Source organism: Mycteria americana, chromosome 2 (genome assembly GCF_035582795.1).
Source record: "Mycteria americana isolate JAX WOST 10 ecotype Jacksonville Zoo and Gardens chromosome 2, USCA_MyAme_1.0, whole genome shotgun sequence".
NCBI lineage: Eukaryota > Metazoa > Chordata > Aves > Ciconiiformes > Ciconiidae > Mycteria > Mycteria americana.
Window position 1 is genome coordinate 10,822,704 of NC_134366.1, and position 26,092 is coordinate 10,848,795.

A 26,092-nucleotide genomic window follows, 5' to 3' on the forward strand; every position below is an offset into this window, starting at 1 on the left:
ATTTAATTTATGCACCTTAGATTCTGTTTATACAAGACACGCCAAATTAAATAATAAAGATTTAAAAGATGAATTAGCCAAAATCAGTTTCCAGGCTTTCTGTGCTTCTTACGGTAGATTTCACAATAAAAATCTTAAATAATAGATAGCCTTTAAATAAAGGAAGAATGTTATTTCAAAAAATGGGGGGCTAGACCTCTTAGCCAAATACCATTTCACAGCATGAGATATGTTGTGACATTTCTTAAAAACAAAAATAAATCCAAAACAAAAAAAACCCAAACTTCTCCATTAAAGACAACTCTGCAGTATAGGAACTGACGGCAAGGTTAGTGTCAGTTGAATTCGTCAACTGAGACACTTTGGGAAGTGCTTCTGGTAGCTTTGTTAAAACGCAAAAGCACAAGCTACACAGCTGAATAAAAAAGTAGCAGAAAACTGCCAAAAAAACCCCAAATCAAGTCCTTCAACTCTTTGTGATAAATATTGACACCCAATTCCATTCTCACAGGAAATTGCTATTTTCTTCTTACACATTAAACCTATTTTTCAGCTGATCCCTTCTTCTCACTTTATTTTTTTTACTAATGGTTTGAACATCATACCACAATCTCAGACATATTTGTGATTCATTTATATGCCTGCTAATGATGTTGTATGCCTGAAATGAAAACTTTAAAAATATATTACTACACACTAATTACCTAGCTGAAAACACAAAACCAAATTCCCTGCCTTCTTCCTCTCCAAGCCCCGCTAACTCAATTAAGCATCTAAATTTGGGCTCCCGGTTGGGTACTGTATTTGCAAATTTAGATTTTAATGAATTAAAGTCTGTGTTTCTTTTCAGAGCACTTGTACAGTCATCTTCATTTACTATATATAAAAACCACCAAGAGATAAATATAGAATTCTGAAAACATCATACTTAAAAATAATCTTCTCTTCAAGCGTGGTCAAGTTCTTCAGAGATAATGAGACTAGGAAAACCCAGGCAACCATGACCAAGTACATCAAAGTGATACAGCACATGATGTGATTTATAGATAGTCTGGCAAATTATGCCTCTGCTAGACAGTGGCCATCTTGAGGGTAGAAAGGAAAACATTATTTCTACAGACATAACATCCCCGCTAGAGCAAAGGGATAAGCAGTAATACTCTTACTACTCTTCTTAAATATGTGAATAAAAGTGAAAAGGTGCTTCTCCAGGAGCAGATCAGCTTTTTTTTTGGGGGGGGGGGGGAGGTATCAAAATTGATAGTGAGACTCTGTACACAAACACACACAGAGGTTTGTGTGAAAATTGAGAATATGCAATACGAAATCCAAGAAGTCTTGCAATCCATGCTATACCCACAGCCTAGCGGCAGAACATGCATAAGGACAAGTGAACATACAGTCACCTGTGAGAAAAAGCAGGGAAAGCAGAGACTGGATAATCAGCCTTTTCCTTAGAAAACTCCCGTAACGGCCAGAGACAGGAAACTTCAAACTCCATAGACACCTTCGATGGTCAAATCCTAGCCCTCAAGACCATTTTGGAACCACATCCCAGACCTAGGATGCAGAGAAGTAACCCAATTAGAGTAACTGCCAGTGAGGACAGTAAGCAGTGAAGAAACTCTTTTTCCACAGAATTCCTTTCAGGACTTAATGGAGATGACTGTGGGAGAAGACATGCCTGACTTCTGCCCCATCGCTTCCATGTCACGCTCACAGCCACAGCCGAAACAACATGCAGCAGGAGACTGAGCAATGCTGGCCATGAGAAAGATGCAGCTGGCATCTACCCAGCCCCCAAATCTACAGGAAGTGTCTCATTTTTTAGGTAACCTTTCATGCATGCTCCATGGGATTTTCAGCTGAGGTTGGCCTAGCTCAGTGATTCTCAGATTCTCAAATATTTTTCTCATGAAAGCATTCAAAAGGGGTTGTGAAGTAATGGTAGAAAAGCTTTAGAAGTGCGTAAGCTGAAGACATCCTACCTACTCCTGGGACTCTTGGGTTTCCATGGAAGCCAGTAAGGGATAACACTTTAGAGAAGTTTGAGGAACACTGGTCTAATCCACAGATGAGAATATTTGAAGTGACAGAGGGCAAAACAAGAACAAGGGAAAGACAATGTGAAAGAAGACAGAAAAAGAAGCCAAGAACAGACTGCAGAGGTCAACAAAGAAGTGAAATGATGGAAGAAGACACTGTACTGCAAAGAAAGAAAATGAGAAAAACAAAAACCAGAACACAGCAAATTAAGAAAATGCTATGGAAATAAGTGGATTTGGGTCATAACTGGTAACTGTTAACATTTCCTCATGTGCTGTTTCTTTTCCTTGGAACACTTCCCTTCACATGCTGAACCAAGGAGAAAACACTGAGAGTGACAGTAGTAGTTTTGAGTAGACAGTGCAAGTACTGCTTACTGCTAAACAGAAGGAAAAAGCAAAATAAAGAACCTAAAATTCAGTGCATGTGTGCATGTGCATGTGTGCAATGGCTAAGGATCTAGCAGACTGGGAATATATTCTTGACGAAAGCTGTTATCAATTCAGAAGAGACTCAGAAAATGAGTAGATGGCATCCTTCTCCATCATAGAGGTAACTAACTATAGATTGCACATCCTCAGTTTGGTTTTCACAAGCTTTTCCAATGTGTATTTAATATCTTTCAGCCAGCTCTCCCAATATGGAATAGTTTGCTCTTAGATAATGAGGCCAAAACTAAACTCGCAGAATCAAATCTGACAAACCCAGGTGCAGAACTCCTTTATACTTTCATGTCATACTTTCACGTCTTAAAAAAGACTAATGAGGGACAAAAAAGGGCAAAAATATTACCCTTCGATACGATCCTTTTTCTATTAAAGCCAGTATGATTAGTTGTGAGAGCAGAGCACTGGGACACCAGAGAATGGGGGTCTACTCCTGGCTCTGCTTCTGACCTTAAGGTTAGTCTTGGTCAAGACAGCTCCTTGTCTGTGCCTGAGCTTCCTGGACGAAAAAGACAGGATAATGATATTGACCTTTAAAAAGAGCTTTGAACCTACTGATCAAAAGTGCCATGTAAGAGTTGGCTTATTATTATTTTGGTTACTGAAGTGAGTTGAAAGGCTCCCAGTGACTTTAATCAAAATTTCTTATATCAGGCCCCAGAACCCTACCTGAAGGACAAAGTTTCTCAAAATTCAGTTGCGAGGATACACATATGGTAAGTCAAAGGCTGGTGCATACCCTCAGATACTGCAGTTTTCTTGATTCCACCAGAACTTTAAATGACACAAAAGTAATTTCTGGACTTCCAGAAGAAATAACGTATTAGGCACCATTAGTATATTCACTACATTAATAGCAATTAGACACTATTATAATGCTTTTAGTCAAACTGGTCTAATGCAAACAAAGACGCTAATAGCTGAAAGGAGGCAATGAGGAAAGAAGAAAGCGCTTTTCTCAGGCAGGTATCACACATGCCCACCTGAGCAGCAGCAGGACATCCCCCCACGATGAGCCACCACTGCCCTGGGGATTTTATGTTGCTGCTTCTGTGTGGTTGCTGTGGTTAATCAAACCACCTCTTCTGGGTGCCTTCCTACTAAAGCGGTAGGTAAATATCTGCATCAGAAATACTCCTGCAGTTAGAAAAGCTTTGGGTTTGGATTCTGCATTAGCTTCTTCGTTGACAAATTCGACCTCTTAACTACACCAGCCTACCACACTGGCATGGTGACTGTCTCTCACGGTTGTGGTCTACATGGTTTATTATGACTCTTACAGAGTAAGAAGAACCCTTGATGTCTTTGACTTAACACATAATTATAATATATACAAAACATGCTTTTATAATGAAACTGCTTCTTCAGGTATTGTTACTGCATGCTATTTAACAACTGCTATGTTTAAGCTAAAAACCCTTTGATTTTGTCTGATGAATGAAGCGAACGGACAGTCTACGGCGCTTTCTGCTACAATACCACTCTGTCTGCAAGACTGTCGCAAAGGAACATTTGTAGGACTATAGATACAAAGATTAGTTCTGTAACCGGTAATTTCCTGAGTGAACCCAATGAAGTTCCCACAGAGGTAAAGCTCAGAGTAATCTCATGGTAGAGCAGGTACATGGGGGTCTGTTGTGTTGATGGTATCTTTATACAAAGTCCATCTACTCACAGAAATGATGTCTTAATCAAAGCATTTAAATGATCTCTATCTATTCTGCCGGTAAGATTTGTCACTGGCAAAGACATGTGACATCTCTTACATTAGCTTTTTCTATAATGGGACACAGGCAAATTAATAGTGTTCTTTAACATACATCTCCTCCAGTACTTATGTGGCTGAGACCACTGCAAATTAAATTTTGTAAATTACGACTGCTTTGCTTTTCACCATTTATGTCACTATATATTCGCAGTTTCCTCACCCTGAGGAGCGAAAACAGCCTTGTCAGCTTCATTTGTACACTCCTGTAAGAGATGAAAATTGCAAATGTTGCAAGGAAGAGTTTTAAAATTTAAAATGCCAAGTAGTTTTTCATTAACACTTAAAAGACATGTATATTATATCTCTGCTCACAAATATTTATCTATACTTATATGAGGATACCGCTGCTGTACATGGAATTTGTACACAAGCATACATGTGGGTGTAAAGCACCCACCACTGAATACTCACCTTAAGGTACATCACACTAATAAAAATACATGAAAACTGAAAATATACCACGATTCAAAGGAGTAAGAAGGCCTACCTAAACATGAAGTAACATTATTACCAAACACAATCATAGGCTTTTTCTGTCTCATAAAAATATCACCAAGATCTAGGGCCCGATTCTGGCGGGGCTCCCACCAGCTAATCAGTCGTGTGCAGACACAGCCTTGGGTGTAATTTCAGTTCTCAGGTTTTTCTGCTGTAGCTTTTTTCCGTTGTTATCTCAGTAGACATCTTCACTTTGGTAAGATGGATATTGAAGTACCATCCTGCTACACATTCCAGGAATATGCACACAGCAAGCAGCTCGGCATCAGCTCACACATGAACAGCCTTAGCTCCCATAAAATATTCATTCATTTAAAAAATATTTGCACCCTGCTGTCAAACTTAGACAAATTCATACTGAGCTTCAGAAAATAGCTGTTTTAATGGTAAATGATGTTCCAGAAACCTCTTTCAGGCTAAACACTCTCGTCAAAATTATTTTAATAAGAAAGATTAACAATTTCAACATTAGCTGCTAATCCCCTTTCATTTGAAACTGTGCTGATAAAATTCTTTGCTTGTCATTCAAATAGTAAGTAATAATTATAGATTTGGGGCCTCCATCTCTTGCTTCATTAATAGTAAATTGCATGGAAGTCTGAAGCATAAAGTCAGCTTTGATACATCTCAAAATGCAATTTCCATAGCTTTCCTTAGCTATGTACAATTAATTACAGAGTTAATAAGGGGAATATGTTAATGAAAGGGAAATTATTCACTCAGACCACCTGGTCTTATCAAATTTCTTTAATATGTTTCCTTCTTTCTGTGAATTTGGATGACAGCAAGAACACAAATCATGGTGTGCATTGCTAGTCCTTTAGTATTTTTATTTGCAACCGGCTAAAGTCCACTTAAATGAGATATGAAAAGAATGTAAGAACTATCCAGTACTAAATAACTCACTGTATTCGTTTTCTCAAGTTCAGTACCCTTTTAAATTTAAAACAAAAATGCTTAAACAACTTTATGATTTCCAGACTCTGTTCAGTGCTCAGAGTATAAATATAACGTATCCAGTAAGGAGACATTGTCATTGTTTGTTTATTTTCTTTAAAGAAATGAATTGCATGTGCACATATTTAATAAAAGAAGTACAGAAACCTGCTTCAATTCACTACACTCTGACAGCTACTAGAGCTTAGTTGCTATGTGCAGTAGGGTTACTGGATGTTCATGGGAATATTTGAGATAGTACAAACAGCCTAGTCAGAAGGAGGCAAACCTTCACATAAGTCATCTTAAAAATAACACAGTTGTGATACATAGTCAGAGAAATATTTTTTAAAGACATGTCAAATCCAGAAACCAACCATCTTCAACAGACATTAATGGATTTACTACTAACCAGACTGAGGACAGAAACGTTTTAGGACCTGAATGCCAGCCCTCATAGTAATTCCAAAAAGAAAAGGGCAGAGAATAATTCCCAGAGCAATAACAGGTCATGCTTGAAGGAGGTGATGCTTGTGAGCAGTTTGTCACCCCTCCCTTCTATTCTTAGTACAATGCAATGGTACAGCAAGCAGCCAGAAGCAAGAGGCAACTCGTAATTTTCCCCAGCCATGAATAGGGTTTTCCTGGCCAGCTGGGCAACCTAAAGCAGCATTAGCACACAAGTTTAGGACAAGAGGATGAGGGAGACATGACAGCGTTGAGGGAGAGCTACCAACTAAAAAAAATGAACAGATATTACTCTCGTCTGAAACAAAAGAAGACTTCTAGAAAAGAGAGAAATTCACAGCAAAAGTACCTATTTTACAAAGGCATGCTGGGGGTGGTGGGGTAGTTGTAATATTTGAGGGTAGTAGACTTTCAGATTATCTGGTTTTGACCAAAAAGTAACAGTCCTCCTTTACAGAACAGCAATGTTCTATGTCATCCACAAGTGAACTTCAGAGATTATTTTAATATTTATCTCCTTAGTCAAAAATGTTTCCACAGCTGCGTCGTGGGTGCATATGCAAAATTTGATCATCACAGGAGCATTTTGTCTGTCCTACACATTAAATTTTCCAAATACCACCTGAATTCTGATACCTTACTCATAAAACACTGCCAAGTTAAGGCCTAATCCCAGAAAGAGTTGCAGAAAGCAAAGTATAAAGATTCCTATCTTCTTGTTTATTTTTTTAACTTTGTTGAATCAATGGAGGGATTAAGCTGCCTTCATTGCCAGTAGCGTCTTAACCAGAGCACTTCCAATAACTTCTGCTGGCGTAGCCCACATGAAGAGAAGGAGCTCTCCGAAATACCACGAGAGTTCTCCTCGATATCTTAAACTGCAACTGGTACAACGGTGCAAAAACACAGTGCCAGTATGATGACCCCTCTTTCTAAGTATCATGAAGCAAGTCCCAGTTTCATCCTGAACTGTTACGTGTTTTCAGAAGCTCTAAAGTTGTAGTCCCATTTACCACATGACATTTCATCTTAGTGGAGCACCATGTCTTTCAACCTTTGTGAGCCATTTCTTTATCCCACAGTGACTGAAAACTCACCTCCTTCTCACATCCGAACTCTGCCACCAGCTCAGAAATACTCTATAACATGTAATATCAACTCGGGCCTCCTGCCTGAGAAGTCTTCCTGAACCACCCTCTTTCTAGTATTCTTCTCCTTCTAAATAGGCATTTCCACCTGTTAGATCCAAAATTATGATTAACTGCTACATCTGCTACAGTGAGTTATCAATGACTTAATGCATGATGTGAGCATGCACAATAGGACAGATACAGCAAAGAGCACTTCATTACTGAGGACGCATTTGGAGCTAAAAGACAAGACCAGCAGCCTCCTGGATGAGTGTCCATCTCTGGTTTCTGCCACTAATGAGACTCTCTGAAGCAGCCGAGGACCCAGTAACATCCCTTGTCTTCAATCTGAAGTATCAAAACCCAGACCTTTTTCGTTAAATGACCTCTAGCATCTCTTGCTACTTGCTACAACTGGTACTTATCTTGCCTTGACATTACCTGGATGTTCTCTAGAAATGGAAAAAAGCTGGGAGAAACAGAAAAAAAGTTCAGATAGCCACCAAGTTTTGTTTCAGCCATGGCAATGATCCTTTCTTTTTACTTTGTGCACATAGTTGCATAAGCTGGTTTTGCGTCATATATTTCTCCCAATGTAACGCTTTTAAAATTAGTACTCTAGAATATTAATAGCAATGTTTTCTTCATCTTTCTACTAAAAGCCTTAGGGAATGATGTAAGGTGGCTAAAAGTGTTCAACCAAAGCAGCTTAAACAAAGCTGGAATAAACACCTCACAGTCAAGCGACAGACCAAGATGTAGTCACAGAAATTTGGCGAGTTATTTCTAATCATGAATACATTTGGGGAAAACAACCGACAGGGAAGAATTTAGGGGGAAAAAAAAAAGATTTTGAAATTCATTTCATACTGTGTTCAAGAGGAATGTTTTTCTTGATTTAATACTGACTCTGTAATTGTCGTTATTTCCTAAAGCCCATTCAACAAGATTAATATAGAAAAAGGGAGGCAACTGAACATGAAACAAAAAAACCCGGAAGAATCAAAGGGTAACCTGTTCATGAATATTTTTTCTGAGTTTTATTGATGAAATCTATGTAGCACATACATCCATTTATTAGATTTATGGCTCTATTAGTAGAGCTGTTTTCATATGCAATGAGATTTTTTGCACTCTTCTTTGCAGCTTTTCTTTGTTCCTATATCTCAAGTCCTGGCTTTAAACAAACAGAGGCAAATGCTTCAAAATAACTTAAACATTTAGGGAGGAAAAAAACCTAAAAGGAAGGGATAAATGCCATTTCATCAGCAGAAGATCTTTCAGGAGGCAACCAGCTCCACTTGTCCCTAAAAGCGTGACAACTCAGGGAGAGAGGGGTAAAGATTTTCCCATCCACAGTATTTATGTCTTTTTGGGATATTGGCTATCTTGTCACTGAGTAATGTGATACACAACAGCCTTTTCCCTTGTGACTCCTCTCGTCTGACTGTTCGTGATGAAACAGCCTTTAGGGCCAAAGCCCTTCTTGGGACTTACATTTCGTGATACTCCTACAACTCTTTATACTGGCACAGTTGAAAGGGAAGTTGGGATTTAGACCCACTTAGCACATGTGTAAGGAGTTATGCTTTTAGCTAAACTTTGCCCGTGACTTGTTTCCCTTCCCATGTGAGGGAGGATTTTTTCTTCATTTTCTCAGTTGTGTGCTTTTTTTAAAACAGAGTATTTCTATTCTTGAAATTCATAAAGCGCTAAAGAGAAATTAACGGTGGTGGAAGGAAATGGTGGAAAAAGAAAAAAAATTTAAAACCGACTAAATAATCAAACACACTATAATTGTGACAAAGACCTTGTTTTCCGTACCTGCAGTCCTCACCTTTGTCCCTGCTAGCATTAATCATTTCTGCGGCATGCGTCCCCGGGCAGTGCACTGCACTCGCATACCGTGCATCACGCTCCTTCGCTCAGGAAATGTTTTGTGTGTATATGGATTAAGCTCAAGGTGGAAAGAACACCTGCATCTAGCACAGTGCTATCGGTCCTCACACGCTGAAGTTTCTCTATTTATTTAGAGAAGTGTGTTTAGATGCCTTTTGCTCATGCTTTTATTGCAGCTTTAGGAATAAAATCAAGGGATTTCAACAAAATGTGGTGCAGGATTTAACAAATATTTTTTCTTGTTGGAAAGTGTCTTCTATCACACAATCCCCCACTCTTCCACATTCAATCTATAAAGAAAATCTATAGCAGCTACCCCCTAGAGTTCGTTTCAAACAGAGTTTATTTTAAAAAATGAGAGTGAGGGAAAATTGCTTAGAAACCATCAAAAAGTTACTATGCAGAGACTACAGAATACCAATGTTATCAAAAAAGCCAGGTTCAACCTTGGAAACTATTCCCTGCTTGTTACCTTTCTCAGTCCCACAGCAACCTTGCCACTGATTCAGCATCAACACTAAACTGGATGCAAAATTCAGTATCTTGGGTTTGACTCATTTCCCAGCAGCAGGTCTCCATCCCATGTGCCCCTAGTTCAGGTTGTGTCCCAGGAGGTGCTCACAGGGGCTCACCCTCTGCGACACAACCTGTCCCAGCACTTTCTTTTGACACAAAGTTCTCATATGAAGCCGTCCTTCACTTCTCTAAGGGAAAAGTCCTTTCGGTTTTGCAGGCGAATTGCCAAAGACAAAGGGATCAAGTGGACTTACACCTCCTACATGCGAGGCCCTAGATTTCAGTCTCTAGTTCATTTGCTCCCACTGCCTCGTTCAGCCCAGTTATGAAACTTTCTTCTCCTTCTGAAAAGTACAATATGCACAAACTATCACAGACTATTATTATTTCCAATACATACAACAGTTTCATACCCTCAGGGAGAAGAATCTTCAGACTTCCAGCTTAAACAAATACTGAAGAGGACCTTTTGGAAATTCACACTTTCTGAAATTCTAATTTATGTATAATGCTCTAAATTTTGCACGTCTGTCTTTACAAGGAAAAAAACCTCGAAACACAGAAAATCACTTCTGCTTCTGCAAATTCCCTCTCATATATGGTATTCAGAGAACAACCTCAAAATGTTATCATCAAAAGCATACGCTCCCTTCTTGCAGTACTGTTCTTCATTTAAAAACTCATAAAAGATTATAATTATTTTAACCAAACAAGCGTGGCAATATACGAAGCAGATGTGGGATCCAATCTACCTAACTTAGTTGCTAAACTTGTGCTCCAGCACGAACAAAAGAGACTCCTTCACCTAAGCTGCAAACGTCAATGGGATGGTGCAGGCACAACAGGAGGCCTCCCAAGAGAAATCCTCTCTCTGCCTAATTCTCTGGAGACCTTCACAGCCACCCACTCACTTTACCAACTAGAAGGGAAGTTTATGGACTCAAGTCAACAACACCACTTCATCAAGTGCCTAAAATGTAGCTATGTTAGAAGCCCAAGTCAGGGAGACTAAATCTCTGCTGGACACCTTCAACCCCCCCCCTAGTTCTCTTACTGGACTGCAAAGGGAAGCGTTGCACTTTATTAGGACTTCTCTTGGCACTTGAAATATAGATGCACATATGGGAATAAAGTGAATGGAAATCTGCTTTTGAGATCCTACTCTTTTCCTTGCTGTGACCTTCCAAAAAACAATTGTTTTCTTGCAAAACGGTGACCGAAATGAGGGCACTTCTTTGTTGTTGCTCGTGCTGAAACCAGCCAGTCAGCACCACAAACACGACTGCACACAACACGCTCCTCTAATTACACTTTCCAAAGTGCTTGGATCTTTTAGAAAGAGAATCAAAAAGTGCCATATGGGCCATCCTCCTGCTATAAATGTGAGGAAAAAGAATGTGAAAAAGGAAAAAAAAGCTCTGCATGTTGTTATCGCTGTCCTTCTGGGTCTCCTGAGTCCTCCCTGCTTCCTCCTGCCAACACTACAAACTACCTCATGCTACTGTCAGCATCGCAGAGACATTGTCTTTGCTGTACAGGGAAGTGGCAGAAATGCAGGATTTTTCTCTTTGAAAGACTGGTTTCAGGTCTAAGTGAGGAGACTGCCCCACAGCCACATGGGTTTGGAAGATTCCTGGTTTCTCCAGACCTTGAGTACTACAAACGGCGGGCTAACCACAAGTAGCACGTCCTCCAAGAAAACAGTACCTGTGGCCAACCACAAACTCCAATAAAACCAAAGCTGAGGTGGCTTGGATATCACGTCAGGTACAACCTGCTAGCATTTTCCAGCAAATTAAACAGCTTTACAGAAATGTTTCTGACCAACGCTACCTCTGAGCAAGATTACAGAGTCATTCAGCAGTCGCAGACGCATTTCTTCTAAGCTACTTTCATTAAAGATTTATTCTGTTTATAAATCAAAATAAAATATTCCCTGCTGCCACTTTATACAGTAAACCATTGTTTTATTTTCTCTGGGGAGGTCCTGGCACCTATGAACAATAAAGACTGAGGAGCCCTAGCTCAGCTAACTGCTACTTCGCTGCACACTGTGGAACTGAAAAACACATTTACAGACCTGTAAGTGCATTTACCCTGCAAAGCAGATGGTATTTGCCATTCTTACTAGGCCCCTTGCTAATATTTCTCGTTGCTTTTTTAGGCACTGAGATATTCTTCACGGAAAATATCTACAAAATTTAAAAGATAAGACGACTGTGGCAGCAGGAAATGGGAAGAAGTGGAAAACTTCTTGAATTGAATGGTATAAAAGTTGCGAAGTGGCCCCTCGCTCTCCTGCACTTGTAGCTGCAGGGCAAGGGGAGGAAAAGCTCACCTCTGGCGAGCCTCTTCTGTTGCTGAAGTCCAACAAGCCACAGCATCTCCAGGGGGAGGGAAATTCAGGCAAATAAGGTATTACAGATATGTGCATTTATTTTGGAGCAGAACATAAATTGGATCAGCTCTCTGGTTTCAGTGTGACCCACGGTGACACAAAACATGAGCATTTCTGATCAAGTCCAATCATCTGCTCCAGTGCCGTAGCCGAGCGATGCTGATCTTCCCATGTAAACCTAACCTAGCTTCGCCTTCAGCAAATCTTGAATTTACAGTTTAACTACTTCCCTTAAGTAAACATCCCACTGCCTGCCTGACCCTCCTATTAGGCTTGCCCTGATATCCAGGCTAAATGCATCCTTTTGATTCTAACCCATATTTTCTTCCTAATTGTATCATCTGCATCCATTAAGAACAATTTTTCCCCATCCTGTATTTCAAAGCACATAGGCAGTCTCCCCTGAATCACTGATTTTTGTTTGTTCAGTTTAGACTAAACAAATTAACTATTTTTACTCTCTCTGTGTGGTTTGTACTCTCAAGACACTACAGCGTTTCTTTTACCCTTCTTTGAACCCTCACCATCTAAGATACAACATATGCTGTTAGATAGCTAACATATGTATGAGTTCATCCAGGGTTAAACAGGATTGACTGAATTATGGACACTGCACACTGTAACAGTGATCTTGACCAACCTGACTATTTTTTAAAGTTTATTTGTTGCCATATGAAGACAATTCTTTCTTGCAATTTTGCAGAAATTCCCAGAGCCAGAATAAGTGGTTCCCATATGCAACTTTCTCTCCTGTAAGCTTGACTTTGTGATTTTTTATTTTTCCCAACAATACAACTGAAAACAATTTTGCTCAATTTAAAGCAGTTGAAACTGTTTGCAAATGTTAAATACATACTTCTGTCTACATAGGAAATTTTGCTCTTATTTCCATACAAATATATTGCCTTAGAACCTTATGACCAGAATTTGTACTTATTTTGAGGTTGGGCAATTGGAGACGTTCTTTTTTCCCCCAAGCATTTTAGTTAACTATGAAAGGAAATCAAGTGAATTTTAATTCCGGTTAGGCAAAAGTGGGACAGTAAAAACTGTAAAAAATTATTTTCTGTCATGGGAGCAACGCTTCCAAACTGCTTTGGTATACCAGATTTTAACATAATACTTAATTAAGTCCTTGGGGGGGGGAATAGGCAGGGCAGGGGAAGAAGTATGTACTCAGGATGACATACTCTGATGAAGCATCTGGTTTACAATCCTGCCCTGCTTTTGCTCAGTTTTATAGCTGACCTGATCAAGGCTGAAGGAGGTCAGTAACTTGGCTGAGGTCAAATGAGCACTTTGGGTTTTGCTTGCCTTCATTCCTTTCTCCATTACGTGAGGTGGCTTACAAGAACTTGAAAAATATCTGAGAAGATAGTAATTTCAAATATAAGTCCAGAAAAAGAGAGAAAGAAGTTGGCCCAAAAGTATGGCATGGTGGAGAGTTTTCTTCTGAGAGATCCCACTGGTGAGTCTTCTCAGCGGTGCATAAATAAATCAGCAGGGAAGTTTCCAAAAGCACGACAACACTACCAACAGGAAAGGGTGCTTACTTTAGATCAACCATACTAATAAATAGCAGAAATCAAATATAGAAAGCAAAGTAACACCTGACTCATCATCTTCACCATCACCATCTTCCAGCTAATCTCAGTGCACTCTACAAAGACAGCAAATATTTAAAGAAGGAGGAAAATAAGGCACAAAAAATGGGGGATTACTCTACAGCTCTCCCAGCAGGACGCTAACAGAGAGAGACAGAAACAAGCTGCTGCCAGTCCCAACCACTGCATTCTGACTCTTACACACACGCAGATCTTCACGTGTCCATCTTCTACACTGATACTGGTCGCAAGTCGTGTTTGGAAGTAACCCAAGTTTTCCAATGCAGACTCCATCAATAGAATATATTTGGATCATTTCAAACATAGAAGAGATCCAGCTTGGAAGAAATTCAGCCACGGACAACAAAATTCAGGTAAGGCTCAAAATTCGAATCTCTTTTCTAAGTGTAATGGAAAACAAATTGCTCTGTATCACTAATATTCCATTGCCTTCTCAGCTCAGATACCTCCACACACTGAAGATACATGGGAAAAAGCAGCAAGCTGATCAGAAATTTAGCAGTTTTCTTCAGTTGTCCGAGCTGAGGTAAACATGAATTAATAGGACAAAAGGACAACATGGGGCTTATCTTTTTTAAAGCAAGCACGCAAACAATTTGTATGTCCAAGATAAAACAATGTTCCCCAGAGACGAAAAAAGTCGATATAATGAAGAAGAAATGGAAAGAAAAATCCCTCTAGTTTTAATTATACAAAGCTAAGATTACCAACAAAGCTCAGGAATATTTTTTACCTGTGAAAAGACAGCTTCCCTTTCTTTAAAAGTTATCTCTTTCCAAAAGCTGAGCAGGTACCTTAAATTCTGACGAAATTTCTCATGCCGTGAAGACAAAAACACCTTACCAAGATCATGTGACCGGTGGAGATGTCCATGTTGGACTGGACTGGCTCCTCGCACCAGGACGACGTGCTGCTCCGGGCCGACGGGCTGGGAATGGGCCCATCGCTAAATTGTGAAGACACACTATTTATTCGAGAAGCATGCAGGGGCTCCGGGCGATCAGATGTTTTCACTGCCATGCGCTGACGGCATAGCTCCTAGAGAGAGAAAGAGGAAGAAACAACCTACGGTTAGGAGTAATTACAGGATACAGTCTACTAAAGACATATGATTTACAATATGTTTCCAGGCTGAAAGTGTTTTCCCCCTCACTGCAGTGATTTTTGGGAGGCTGTCTGTTCTGTTAGGCACATCTACAAAGAAATACTCAATGACATTACTATACGATGACTACCCTACCCTTTCAACAGTGTAATTATGACTGCACGTACATCTCCTTTTAGATAACCAAAAATAATTTTTTGGAGCTTGACTTCTCTAACAGATAGCCTTTTTTCCCCCTAATATCGCCCCACGTTCTGTGAAGCCACTTTTGAACTGCGCAACCTCCTGAAGTTAATGGGGTTGCACGGGAGTAATTGAGAGCGCTGCTTGGCCCTGGATATGCAAACTCAGCAAGCTCAAGGCAACTGAATTGATGTGCTCTCCAGTATAAATCCTAGTTGATAGATGCCTCATTTCTCTTCATTAAAATAGCAAACTCACAACACTTCCTCCCTGATGTGGGGCAGAGAGGATGAAGAATGACATTAACGAAGAATAAAAGCAGAAATCTGTCATTGTATTGTTTAAGCAGCTTTGGCGAAGAAAGAAAATTCAAGCTCTCACACACGCTAATGCAAGCCGTGTTAAAACACCGAAATAGATCGCACTGGGAATACATATTTTCAGTTGCTCCCATGCACAGAATTCACGCAAAAATACAGAATTCTGGTTAGGTAACAGAAAATCCTGCTGGTGAAACCAACTCCTTACAGTATAAAATCCTGACTCTAATGGCATAAACAGACCCACAGTTACACCGTCATCGTTATAATGCTTTTAGAATCAGTTATGTGTGGTGAAATCCCAGACAGTATAATAAAATTACCATTTTTTAACATATGCCTATTGTCCATGAGAGGTACTTGGCTGCCTGTGGCGCACAGCGAGACCGGCTAGTCCATAGTATCTGGACATATTGCACACGCGGTGTGGTTGCACATTTGTCTCAGATTACTCATTCTGCACAGACGAGTACTAAGAGCACAGTCTCTTGCCTCAGGCTCACAAAATAATACAGTCTGAAGAATTCATACTGTCGAAATGCCATGGCTTCTGTTTCCTTATTCGTTGATAATATAGTTGCAGCCCAAGCGCCATCAGTAGGATGATCTGAAAACCTCCATACATCAAGTGCAATAAAAGCTTCTTTTCAGACAGAAGTTAGAAATATAACTTGAAGACTATGGTGGGTTTTTTAATCTTGCAAACTTTAGGACACTGAAGGGGGAATCCTAATCCATGCAGTAGCAAGCCTTCAGACAAACCCACTGAAACCATTATATTGAGTTTCCTCTTGCCACCACATGGCAATGATTAAAGGCCCCTCCAAACATTTTCTTCTACCAAAGCTTCTGTTTGACTTGTCATTAGAGATGCTTATGTAGAATTTTACTATTTTATGGTGTGTAATACATTTTTTATATATATATATATATATATATATATATATATATGCATGTACAAATTAAGATACACTGAGACAAAATTCGTATCATATACAAACAGGATATATTTTGTTGTCTATTACAAAAATACAGTCAACAGAAGTTTGGGAAGCACAGATTACTCCTTGTTTCTGGTGTCAGTTGTTGGACTAACTGTACAGACTGTCCCAAGTGAAACTGCTACCTGACTCCGTCACTGCATTTTGTATATTTATTAATTTCGTCCATGCCATGTAAGAATTTTTCAAATTTTTACAAAAAGCAGGGGGTTTTCCACACTTGACTAGAATGTTTTCTGTCACTTCATACCTTTGTTACTTCCTACTGACCTTAACAGGAAAAATATTCGGAAAAAAAATTAAACTTTAAAAAGACTTTAAAATCGAGTCACATATATTAGTGTTAGATAGGTCAGTTAAACTATCAGTATTAAAACCAAGACTTTTTAACAAAAGAAAAAATGTTATTGTATTTCTTTTTTTTTAAATATAGGGACAAAGAAAAAAATCTCTCCTTCTCCTTTTCTCTGAAGGATCACACATGTCACAAGAAAAGATAGCACTAGTCCAAAATGGCTATTACTAACCTCAGAACGACCTTGCGGTAGTGTAATTTCAAATCCCTGCTTTTAGCAGATTTTGAGAAAAGTATAACAGTGCGGAAACTTTTTAGACAGAAAAATAAATCTACAGAAAACCAAAAAGCTGTTCAGATGTTTAGATATCAGCCATTCTCAGAGGGAATGGTTTATTGGACTAGGCAAAAGTATAATAAGTAAAGGTATAAAAATATGTAGTCTATCACATAACTGCTAAAAGGATGTGTCTTCTGGCTAGCATGCCATGTGGCGTAGATACTAATTTATTATCTTCTAATAGACATCCTGCCACTTGACTCACCCCAACTCTGTGCTAACAATAGCATTTGTACTCAAACAGGATCTTTGTTTTTAAGTTGATCTGTTCCTGCTGCTCATATCCTGCCTCAAGTCATAATCCTCTGCTTTTACAAGTGGTTGCTGTGGAAAGGATTATAGACCTCTGCTAACAAAAAAGAATTGGGATCAAGTGAACTCTAAGAAATTAATATACCATTTTTACACAAATAATGACAAAAGAAGCAATATTATAGCCAACTGGTTCTGGAGTAGATTAACCTCCAACTATGTTTTGGACATAAAGTATTTAATATGTTACTACGAAATGTTGTTTTAAAACTAAGTTTAACATGTTCATGGTCCTCGTGAAAGAAGGTAAAGTTGAGAAACACAACAAGTATAAATAAGTTTTAAAAAAAAAGTAACCTGATCTCAGACATTAACATCTCTCTTTCCTGACATGTATAGAACCCAAACAATTATTCCCAGAACTGCTGTAACTGTCAAATACCTTAAACAAAGCAACCACGTCACTGCACTCTGCCATAAAAAATGTTTAATGTAAACAGGAAGGTCAAATCATAGTTGCAGCAAAAACACCACTGAATTTCTTGATTGGTGTTTTAAATCTCCAAGACAATGGGTTTTCCCCTGCCTGTAAACAGAAGTTTTTTGTTTGAATTTATTTCCAGATTGGTCTAAGGGCCCTTGACGGCTCTTCCTTCCCGCGCTCCCAGCCAGCCCAGCCCAGGCTGAGGAACCTGCCCCACGTGCACGTCACCAGTCTCAGGACACCTACAGCTTCTGCTTCTTCAAAGCCACCTCTCTGTGAGCCCAACCATTTCGACTGCTGGTTGGGTTTTTAGCCTAGTGCTGCAGGGATAACACAGTTACCACCACGTATAAAATCTTTGATGCGTGGGGCGTTCTGGGGAGCCCAATGGGTTCCTCCAGGACATATGGACTAGGAAGGTCCAGCTCAGAGCAGGGGAATGTCTAAATGTGGGATTTGGGTTTGCTTCATCCTTGAGATGGTCAGCAATGTCCCCTTCCTGGGAAAGGCATTGGGAATAGCGGGGTCTCAACGTGTGGGGTGTTTCACACCGGGTGCTCTAGGGGAAACACCATCCCTGGGCACTTACAGAGGTGGCATCACTTCACAAGCACACAAAGCCCTTGATGGTTGAGACCCTCATTAATATGATATCTGTTACCTGTACTCTTCTCTGCACGCTCAGGTACGCTCTTCCCCACTCTCCAAAATCTTTACTCTCATAAGCATTTAGCAAATCAGCCATCTACCAAACCACAATTAGAATTTAAACTTGACTAAAATGTCAAAGCTGCAAACTGTGAGAATGACACGAGCTGTATTTCTGTATCATCTCAGCACGTACACCATTAAAAATATTTTCTAAGAATGAATTCAATTTACTGTTGCACTCCTATATTTAGCCAAGTGGCTGAGGCTATTTCTGCCGTACTGCGACTCAGTAATGTCTAGCCGTTGTTTGTGTATAGTTCGAGTGCCATTCTTTATTTAAAAACATCATTTACACCTAAAAAAGCAATCACAATGCATACAGTGAAATATGAAGAAATGATCCTCCTGACCCTTCGGGCTATGATCTAATGGATGGGTTGGACGTAAACATTTATTTAAAAGGTAATTTGAAGTTTATGACATTATTTCCCATCACATGGGAATTGCTATCATACTGAGGCACTTACTCTGTTTTTTATTTCCCAACATTTATTACCAAACTTATGTGGTGGTCACATGCAGTATATAATGGAAAAGTAATATTGCTGTGTGACAAAAACTGCCATAACCAAGACAAATATTCTGTAAATAATGTCCAGTTAAATGAGTTCAAAGTACAGCGCAATGATCATGTGTAGAGAGCTTTTTATTTGAGAAATAATTGATAACCTTAAACAAACCGTAACCAGTGTTCTCAGAAAACCCCTGGACCTCTTCCAATGAGGTTTTAAAGTGTTCCTAATACTTGGTTGTCCTCACAGAGACAGGGAGAAGCACAAAGCAACAATTATTTCCTCAGGTACAACAAATGGATTTTCAAATCCGTACAGTCCACTTGTGAATGAACCACATTGCGCCATAAATGTAGTTTAGCCACATTTAAAGAAGGGCATTAAGAGACTTGTTGCGCCTAATGGACAACAACCCACATGGATGGAGAGCCAGCCTTACCACTATGTTTTGTTAGATGGGTCTCTTCAAGAGACGAGTAAGAAGAGATGAGTTGATGAACTTGAAGGGATGACTAAGAAACTCTCCTCTCAACCAAGGAGGCATCACGTCTGTTCAGAAATGAACCCCACAGATACCTGTCCAGGTCTGGTTTAGAGATGCAACCTGCTTACCACCAGAAGTGTTAGGCCACCTCTTCTGGACGTCCCCAGCCAGTGATAGCAGCGGCATTTGCTGCCACTTGGCTTCGTGACGCAGAGCAGCTATCAGCATCACAGAAGGGCAAGACAGCAAATGATAATTTGGAGAAATGTTTATCTTCCATCAAGTTCAACTAATACGGTAGGTATCTGGAAAATCCATTAAGACCACATAGTTTACTAAAATGTTTGGTTTTGGAGAGAAATCTATGTATACACCCTGGTAAGGACTAAGAGTATAGGCAAGTATGGAACTAAAACCAGCTGGAACTGAGGCTTGAATGGTCAATATTGAATCTTTTCCCTTGTTTTATTTGCAAAAATGGAATCTGAAAAGCTCAGGGTGGCATGTCACAGGCAGGAGACCTGACCTGAGCATCCAGGTTAAGAGATGGCCAACGTGCACCTCAGCTTTCCACTGCTTACTCTTAAAGATGAGGCACCCCACCTCAGAGCTGCCTCCAGCGAGGATGTTGCCGTTTATTAAAATACACCCACTTAATGCGAACGCACTACGCGGTATCTTCAGGTAGTCCAAGTCCAGCCACCCACCACCGCACGTGAATTGTTCTCATCTAGCTGGTACCAGGCGCATTATAAACGAAGTTGTTCAGTCCAAAGTAAATGAAAATAGCTTCATATCTAAAGTACCGCTCTTCTTCCCCAGTCACATTCACCTCAGATCTGCTTAACAGGAGCCTGGGATCTGAGGGAAATTCCAACTTTCCAGTTTATTTAGAAAAATAAATAGAATTTCATTACTATATATGAATGAAAATAATTTATTTTTGTAACTGATCCCGAAATTTGCATAATTCCAAAAATAAAGTCCAGGAAATAGGCCTAACATTTCCACGCTTTTAAAAATCTTTTGCTTAACAAATACAAATGGAAATCACCTGAGCTAGTCCAGGAACAAGTGTGGCACAATTATTTTCAGAATTAACAAAAGATGAGACACAATAAACCCTCCCATGGTATAATTATTAAGAAAATGCAGAGACATTAGACAAAGAAATTACTGTTTATTAGAAGCGATAGCTGAGGGTACACCAAGCCCTTTCAACCTGACCTGCCTCATATTCTATCAGAAACAAATCTGCTTAAGCAGGCATGATCACAATAGCACTGTGTTCATTTTACATGCGAAACAAAATTGTTTTGTAGAAATTTTAAATTAAAAATGCTGACTATTAATTCTAAAGGATTCATGGCTATACTTTATAACAAAACATATAATGAAAACTAAGAATCTATGTAACCTTTTATATGCTAGGTATGTAAGAATAAGATCTTTAAAAATGCTTTTCTTCTCAGCTTTAGTACATTTAATTAAATAGTAGCCTCACTTTCCTTTAAATTAAGGAGGCATTATTCACAGGATGAGCTGAGGTCTGCACATACAGCATGGATTTAACTGTTCTGCTCTGGATGCAGTCATAACACAGTGAGATTTAAAAAATGAAAAAATAAGGTAAGCTCGTTTTTTTAAACAAATGAATCTAGGACTACAAACATCATTATTCTCTAACTAAATTTGCTTAGTGTTACTACAGGGTGAAGCTAAAGTCATTTGGCTGCCTTTGTTTTGCTTTTGCATACTTAATATGCTTGCAGGTGTTATAAATTTAACTTTAACTTATTTACTGTGTTTGTAGCTTTGGGGATAATTACAGTTTTATTACCATTTATTTTTGAGTTATTGAAACATACTTTCAAGCTTTAGTTTCATTTTAACATACTTTTTGTCCAGGAGTAAAAGAGCTGTTTACATATGTGGAATATTTGTACATATATTTTCTATCCTTGCCAGAAAAGGCAACTACTGAGATCAGTGTGCCTTCAGAAAAGGAACAAAGGGCGATATTGGCAAAATGTTTGAGAGTAATATTTTGAGAGACACAGCATCAAAGGTATCATTACATATCCACACCCTATACAATTCATATTTATCTAGACTTGTAGGTGATAGATCTTGGAAGGAAAAAAAAAAAAAAGGAAAAAAGTGAAATGTATTTATTTGATTGTCAATACAGCCTTAGTCTGTCCAGTTCAGTTTACTATCTGCCCTCTCGTACTGCATCACCCTCTGCGAAGCTGGATATAACTCTGAGTCTCGGTGTAGGGGTTTTGCTTTGTTTGGTTTTTAAATGACCTAAAAGGCGGGGCTGCTGTTTCTCTTTGAGAGCATTGCAGTCAAACACAGGCTTGAGACTCATTTTCCTAACAAAACCCCAATTTTTATTATGGTCTGTGAAATTAAAAATTTCAAATATTTTAGCATTGCGAGTGTTTCCTGGTGGTGACTCATGTAATTATGATTCCCCTCTCTTCATGTACGCAAAGAAAGTAGAGGCCATGCAGGAGGGGAAAGGCAAAGAAAACATGGCTATCTTTATATGGAAAATGTATCTTATACGGAAAGGCTATCTTTTCCTTTTTTTGTATTTATTTGTTTTATTCCCTCTCTTTAAATTCAAGTCTTTGCACAGTGTTACACTACCAAACCAACCAAACAAAAAGCCATCGTGGTCTTGTACACATCTCCAGAAGTCCAGTAGACGTGAAAATTTCTGGCTTGCACCGAGCCGAAGACACTGACTATGCAATACAGCTTAAGGAAATATTTTTACTTTAATTCTTTCAGTAACCTCTCGTCAACGAGGTAGACATCTAAACAGCCCAGAAGCTCATGAAGGAGGGAGAGGTCTTTTCCATGGCTCGTGTCGCCAAGGAAGATGTGACAGCATAGGTCTAATGGTATTTCCCGGAAATAACGGTAGTGTTTTCCCTGCTATCCGTGCCAGGAAAGCACTGGCATCTTTGGGGATAATACTGCTTTCCAGAGGATCAGTGAAATTTGAAGACCACGTTTAGATTACTCTACTGGGGATTTTTTTCCTATACAAAAATACAAGAGACCACTCTAGCTGGGACTGCGTAAGTCAGTATGACTTTATATCCTTGATTTCTAAAAGAGGGAAGAGTTTTACGAAACACATGCCTGACTTAACATGACTGCAGTACACTGGACTTCACAGAGAGAAGATATACGAAGAAATTTCATGTTTCTTTAAACTGATTTGAACTGGTATTTTCCCTGCATAATGACATCATGCTCATAATGACATCATGGTGGTTTCTCTCAGGATTTAAAGAGACTACCTGGATGCCTCCAAAGAAACCAGGGACTATTTCTCATAGGACAGATCTGCAAACCATAGACCTGAAGTCACCTGAGATCTACTGGTGTAAAAGTACCCCGGGTTTTCTCAGGGTGTCCCTGACGGTGTCTGAGCATTACTGGTCTTGCAATTCAGACAACTGTAATTCTGGAAGCAGCGGGATATGAGATTGACTTACCTGCCACAAAAAAAGAAAAAAAAAAAAAGGGAAAAAACAAGAAGGAATATATTTTTTTGGTGGTTTCAACCAATGCTGGTTTCTAAATTGCATTTCCCGCATTTCAGCTGTGGTTGCATGTAGCGTTTTACAAGTATATGGTAAGTATGAAGCTGGGAGAGGAAAGATTTCTTAAGGAGTCACTAGACAGAAAAATAACATGTAAAACAAACTTCACCTTTTCCATATTTTGTTCATCTTAACTAACTCAAATACATGCTCATGAGGGCGCAGCTGCTTCTTAATATGAATTTGCACAGTAAATTCACCGCTAGCACAGCGAGAGCCATACAGCACAGTATGGGTTACAAATAAACCGTAGTAACGATTGAATTAACCTGAAAGACCGTGCAGAACCATGTGCAAATTCATCATGTATTTTGACTTTGTCTAACCCACCCAAAGCCCAATGCCAGTGCTTTCAAAGATAACTGCCACAAATGTTTCCTTTTCCACTCCCAGCGTTTATAGTTGCCTGGGGCCCAAAGCAGGCAAAAAATGCAGTCCCAAGCCAGCTGTAGTTTCTCAGGAAAGATATACATTAAGGCTGTGTAGTCCACTATTTTATTGCCCTGCAGGACTAAATATGGGAGATCATTTCTGCTAGAAATAAGAATTCCGAGCTCGCCAGCAGGACTCAGCATGCACCTCTTCCTCAGAAAGAAACAAATGTATAGATACAAGTTTATGTCTAAAAACATTATTTTAGCCCATTGCAAAAATTATTATTGCTTTCCTTAAGTCTGCGTAACTGCATTCATGGTACCAGATACTAAAAATAGTCAGAGAAATAAAAAAAGAAGACCTAAAAACTTCTAAAAACCTCAAATACATTTTTTTTCGTAGAAGGTGGCTATACACGTAAGAAATGATGCTGGGATAAGGAAGTACTCTGCAAGGACGGCCATCAGCGACAAATTTTTTTTCATAACATCATCTATCATGGCAGTTGAAATTGCCAGTCATTACCTTCTCCTGATTTGAAAACTAAAGTCATTGCTTTCCACCCATTCCTGACTGAAAATAAAAATGAAATCACTCTTAACTCTGCTAGGAAGAACAAATGCAAAATTTTTTAACGAGGAAACTGTAAAAAAAAGGATCTCTAAAACACAAAGCTGCTAGTAAGTCAGAGCAGGTTTTTATGAGTGAAAAACTTGGTAATACAGAGAAAGTCTCCTAAACGATGGAAAAAATAGTATGTATGAGTTCCATAGTGTCTCTGAGAACAGACACACACACAAAAGTCTTAAAGAATTAAAAATATTGGTCAATATTTCTACACATTCACTTTATTAGTGTTACAGGAGATACTGGAAAAACTGAGAGGGTTTTTATACTCAGTACTGATGGTCAGAGGTACAGAGAGACTTCACATCTTGGAGAAAACGGCAACCACAGCAAAAATGCACATTTCTCCTGGGCTCTGCCCTGCCTCTCTGTACCACTGTGCTCTCAACCGGATGGCGGTCGTGCCCTGGCACTGCCTGCCCGGAGGAGAGCTGCAGACCTCCCTGCCATCCCCGACCTGCCCCCGGCACCGCTTACAATAAATACCCTGCAGCAGCAGCAAGGCGTTCGTGTGTGTGTTTGCTTTCAAAGACAAGAAGTTCCTTGGCCATTACTGAAGCTCCTGGGTTTCCCTTCGCCAACTCACGCCAGCACAGGGCTTGTTAATGCCACCCCAGACCTCCCCACCAGGCACCAGTTTGTCTGCAAGAAGCACCACGGGAACAGTGCATGAGAACACATACAAGGTGGGCACATTCCTAAAACGGTCACATCTTAATTTTGGATTATTTTAAGACCTGGGGCATGAAGTTACAGACATCTTCTAAAACATCATCAGCTATTTTATTACCTAGAATATTTTTTCTCACGTGCTTCTTTGGATTCCTGGTAACAACTTGTGCATCAACAACATTCTGCAGAAACAGTGTTGCATGTTGCAGTTGTATTATGCAGATAGCTTTTCCTCTATTAGTCTTTTATTTTATGTATTTAATGTAACTGAACGTCTTTGCCCTGGTGCTGGGCAGAAGACAGACTAAGAGTTTCACGCTTTCTTCAGTTCCTCATTTCATATACTTTTCTCCTTTTCTACGCTGCCACCTGTTACTGTTTTGGAAGAAATAATGTCTTTTCAATCTCTCTTCATATGAGTTTTCCGTGCCCTTAATCATTCTTGTCACCTTTTCCTCACTCCCTCCATTTCTGCAGCGTTCCTTCAGCAATGCACTCACAGAAGCCTCAAGCATTGATTTATACTTAATTAACTTCTAAAGCCCTCAAACAAGCAAACAAAATTATTAGTCAACAATGCCTGGAGAGCCATTGGGTTGACCCAGACCTTCAAAAAGAAGCTGAAATTTGGAACAGCTTGCTAGGCAACCCTTCTGTATCTTTTAACTTCACACCCAAGAGCTTTCCAGTGAGGTTAATTAGGAATTGCAGCTCTTTATTTCACTCTTGTGGATGACAGTGTATGGAATTTACATGCTCACATTCCCATTTTACTGTACATATTATTTCCCCAGAGTACAGAGGGAGATGCTGTATGACATAATTTCACTATACAACATGAATTTACATATGTAGATTGTTCTTGCTCCCAAAACTACATTCAGCTCCATCACATTTCTTCTCCTATCTTATGTGGATAGCCAGCCACTGACGCCTTTCGCTGTGATCCACTGCAGCAAAACCTCTTCAAGCAAATCACCCCGTTTCACTCCACATGAGGCATTTTTCTTTCCCAGGAAGCCAGGATGAACTCCAACTAAGAAGTTGGAAAAAGGTAAAATCCAAGTTTCTTTTCCCCACACTGTCAGAAAAGCAGCAGCATACTGAATTTTTCCTTTTCATCTTTCCCTCATTCTTCTATTCACAGTTAGGGGGAAAGATCAATATTCCTCCGACGGGAATATTCTGCCTGATACATTTTTGAAGATTCGGGGGACGTTCAGACCAGCAGTACCAGAAAATGGGTAGGGTTGGTAGTTATGGCTCTACTACAGCCCACTCCAAACCATATACCTCTGCTGTTGTCAGAGAGCACGACCAAGGAAAAGCCTTCCCACCTGCATGAAACGCATGTATCTATCTCCATGTTAGGTAA

The 26,092-nt window shown here is 39.5% G+C and overlaps 1 protein-coding gene across 1 annotated transcript in view; it reads right to left on the reverse strand.

Annotated features, from left to right (window-relative positions):
• Positions 1 to 26,092, reverse strand: part of PTPRN2 (protein tyrosine phosphatase receptor type N2) — a 679,248-nt gene that overhangs the window by 74,863 nt on the left and 578,293 nt on the right. The window contains 1 exon segment of the mRNA XM_075495417.1: positions 14,574 to 14,768. Within this exon segment, the coding sequence (XP_075351532.1) occupies positions 14,574 to 14,768 (195 nt within the window).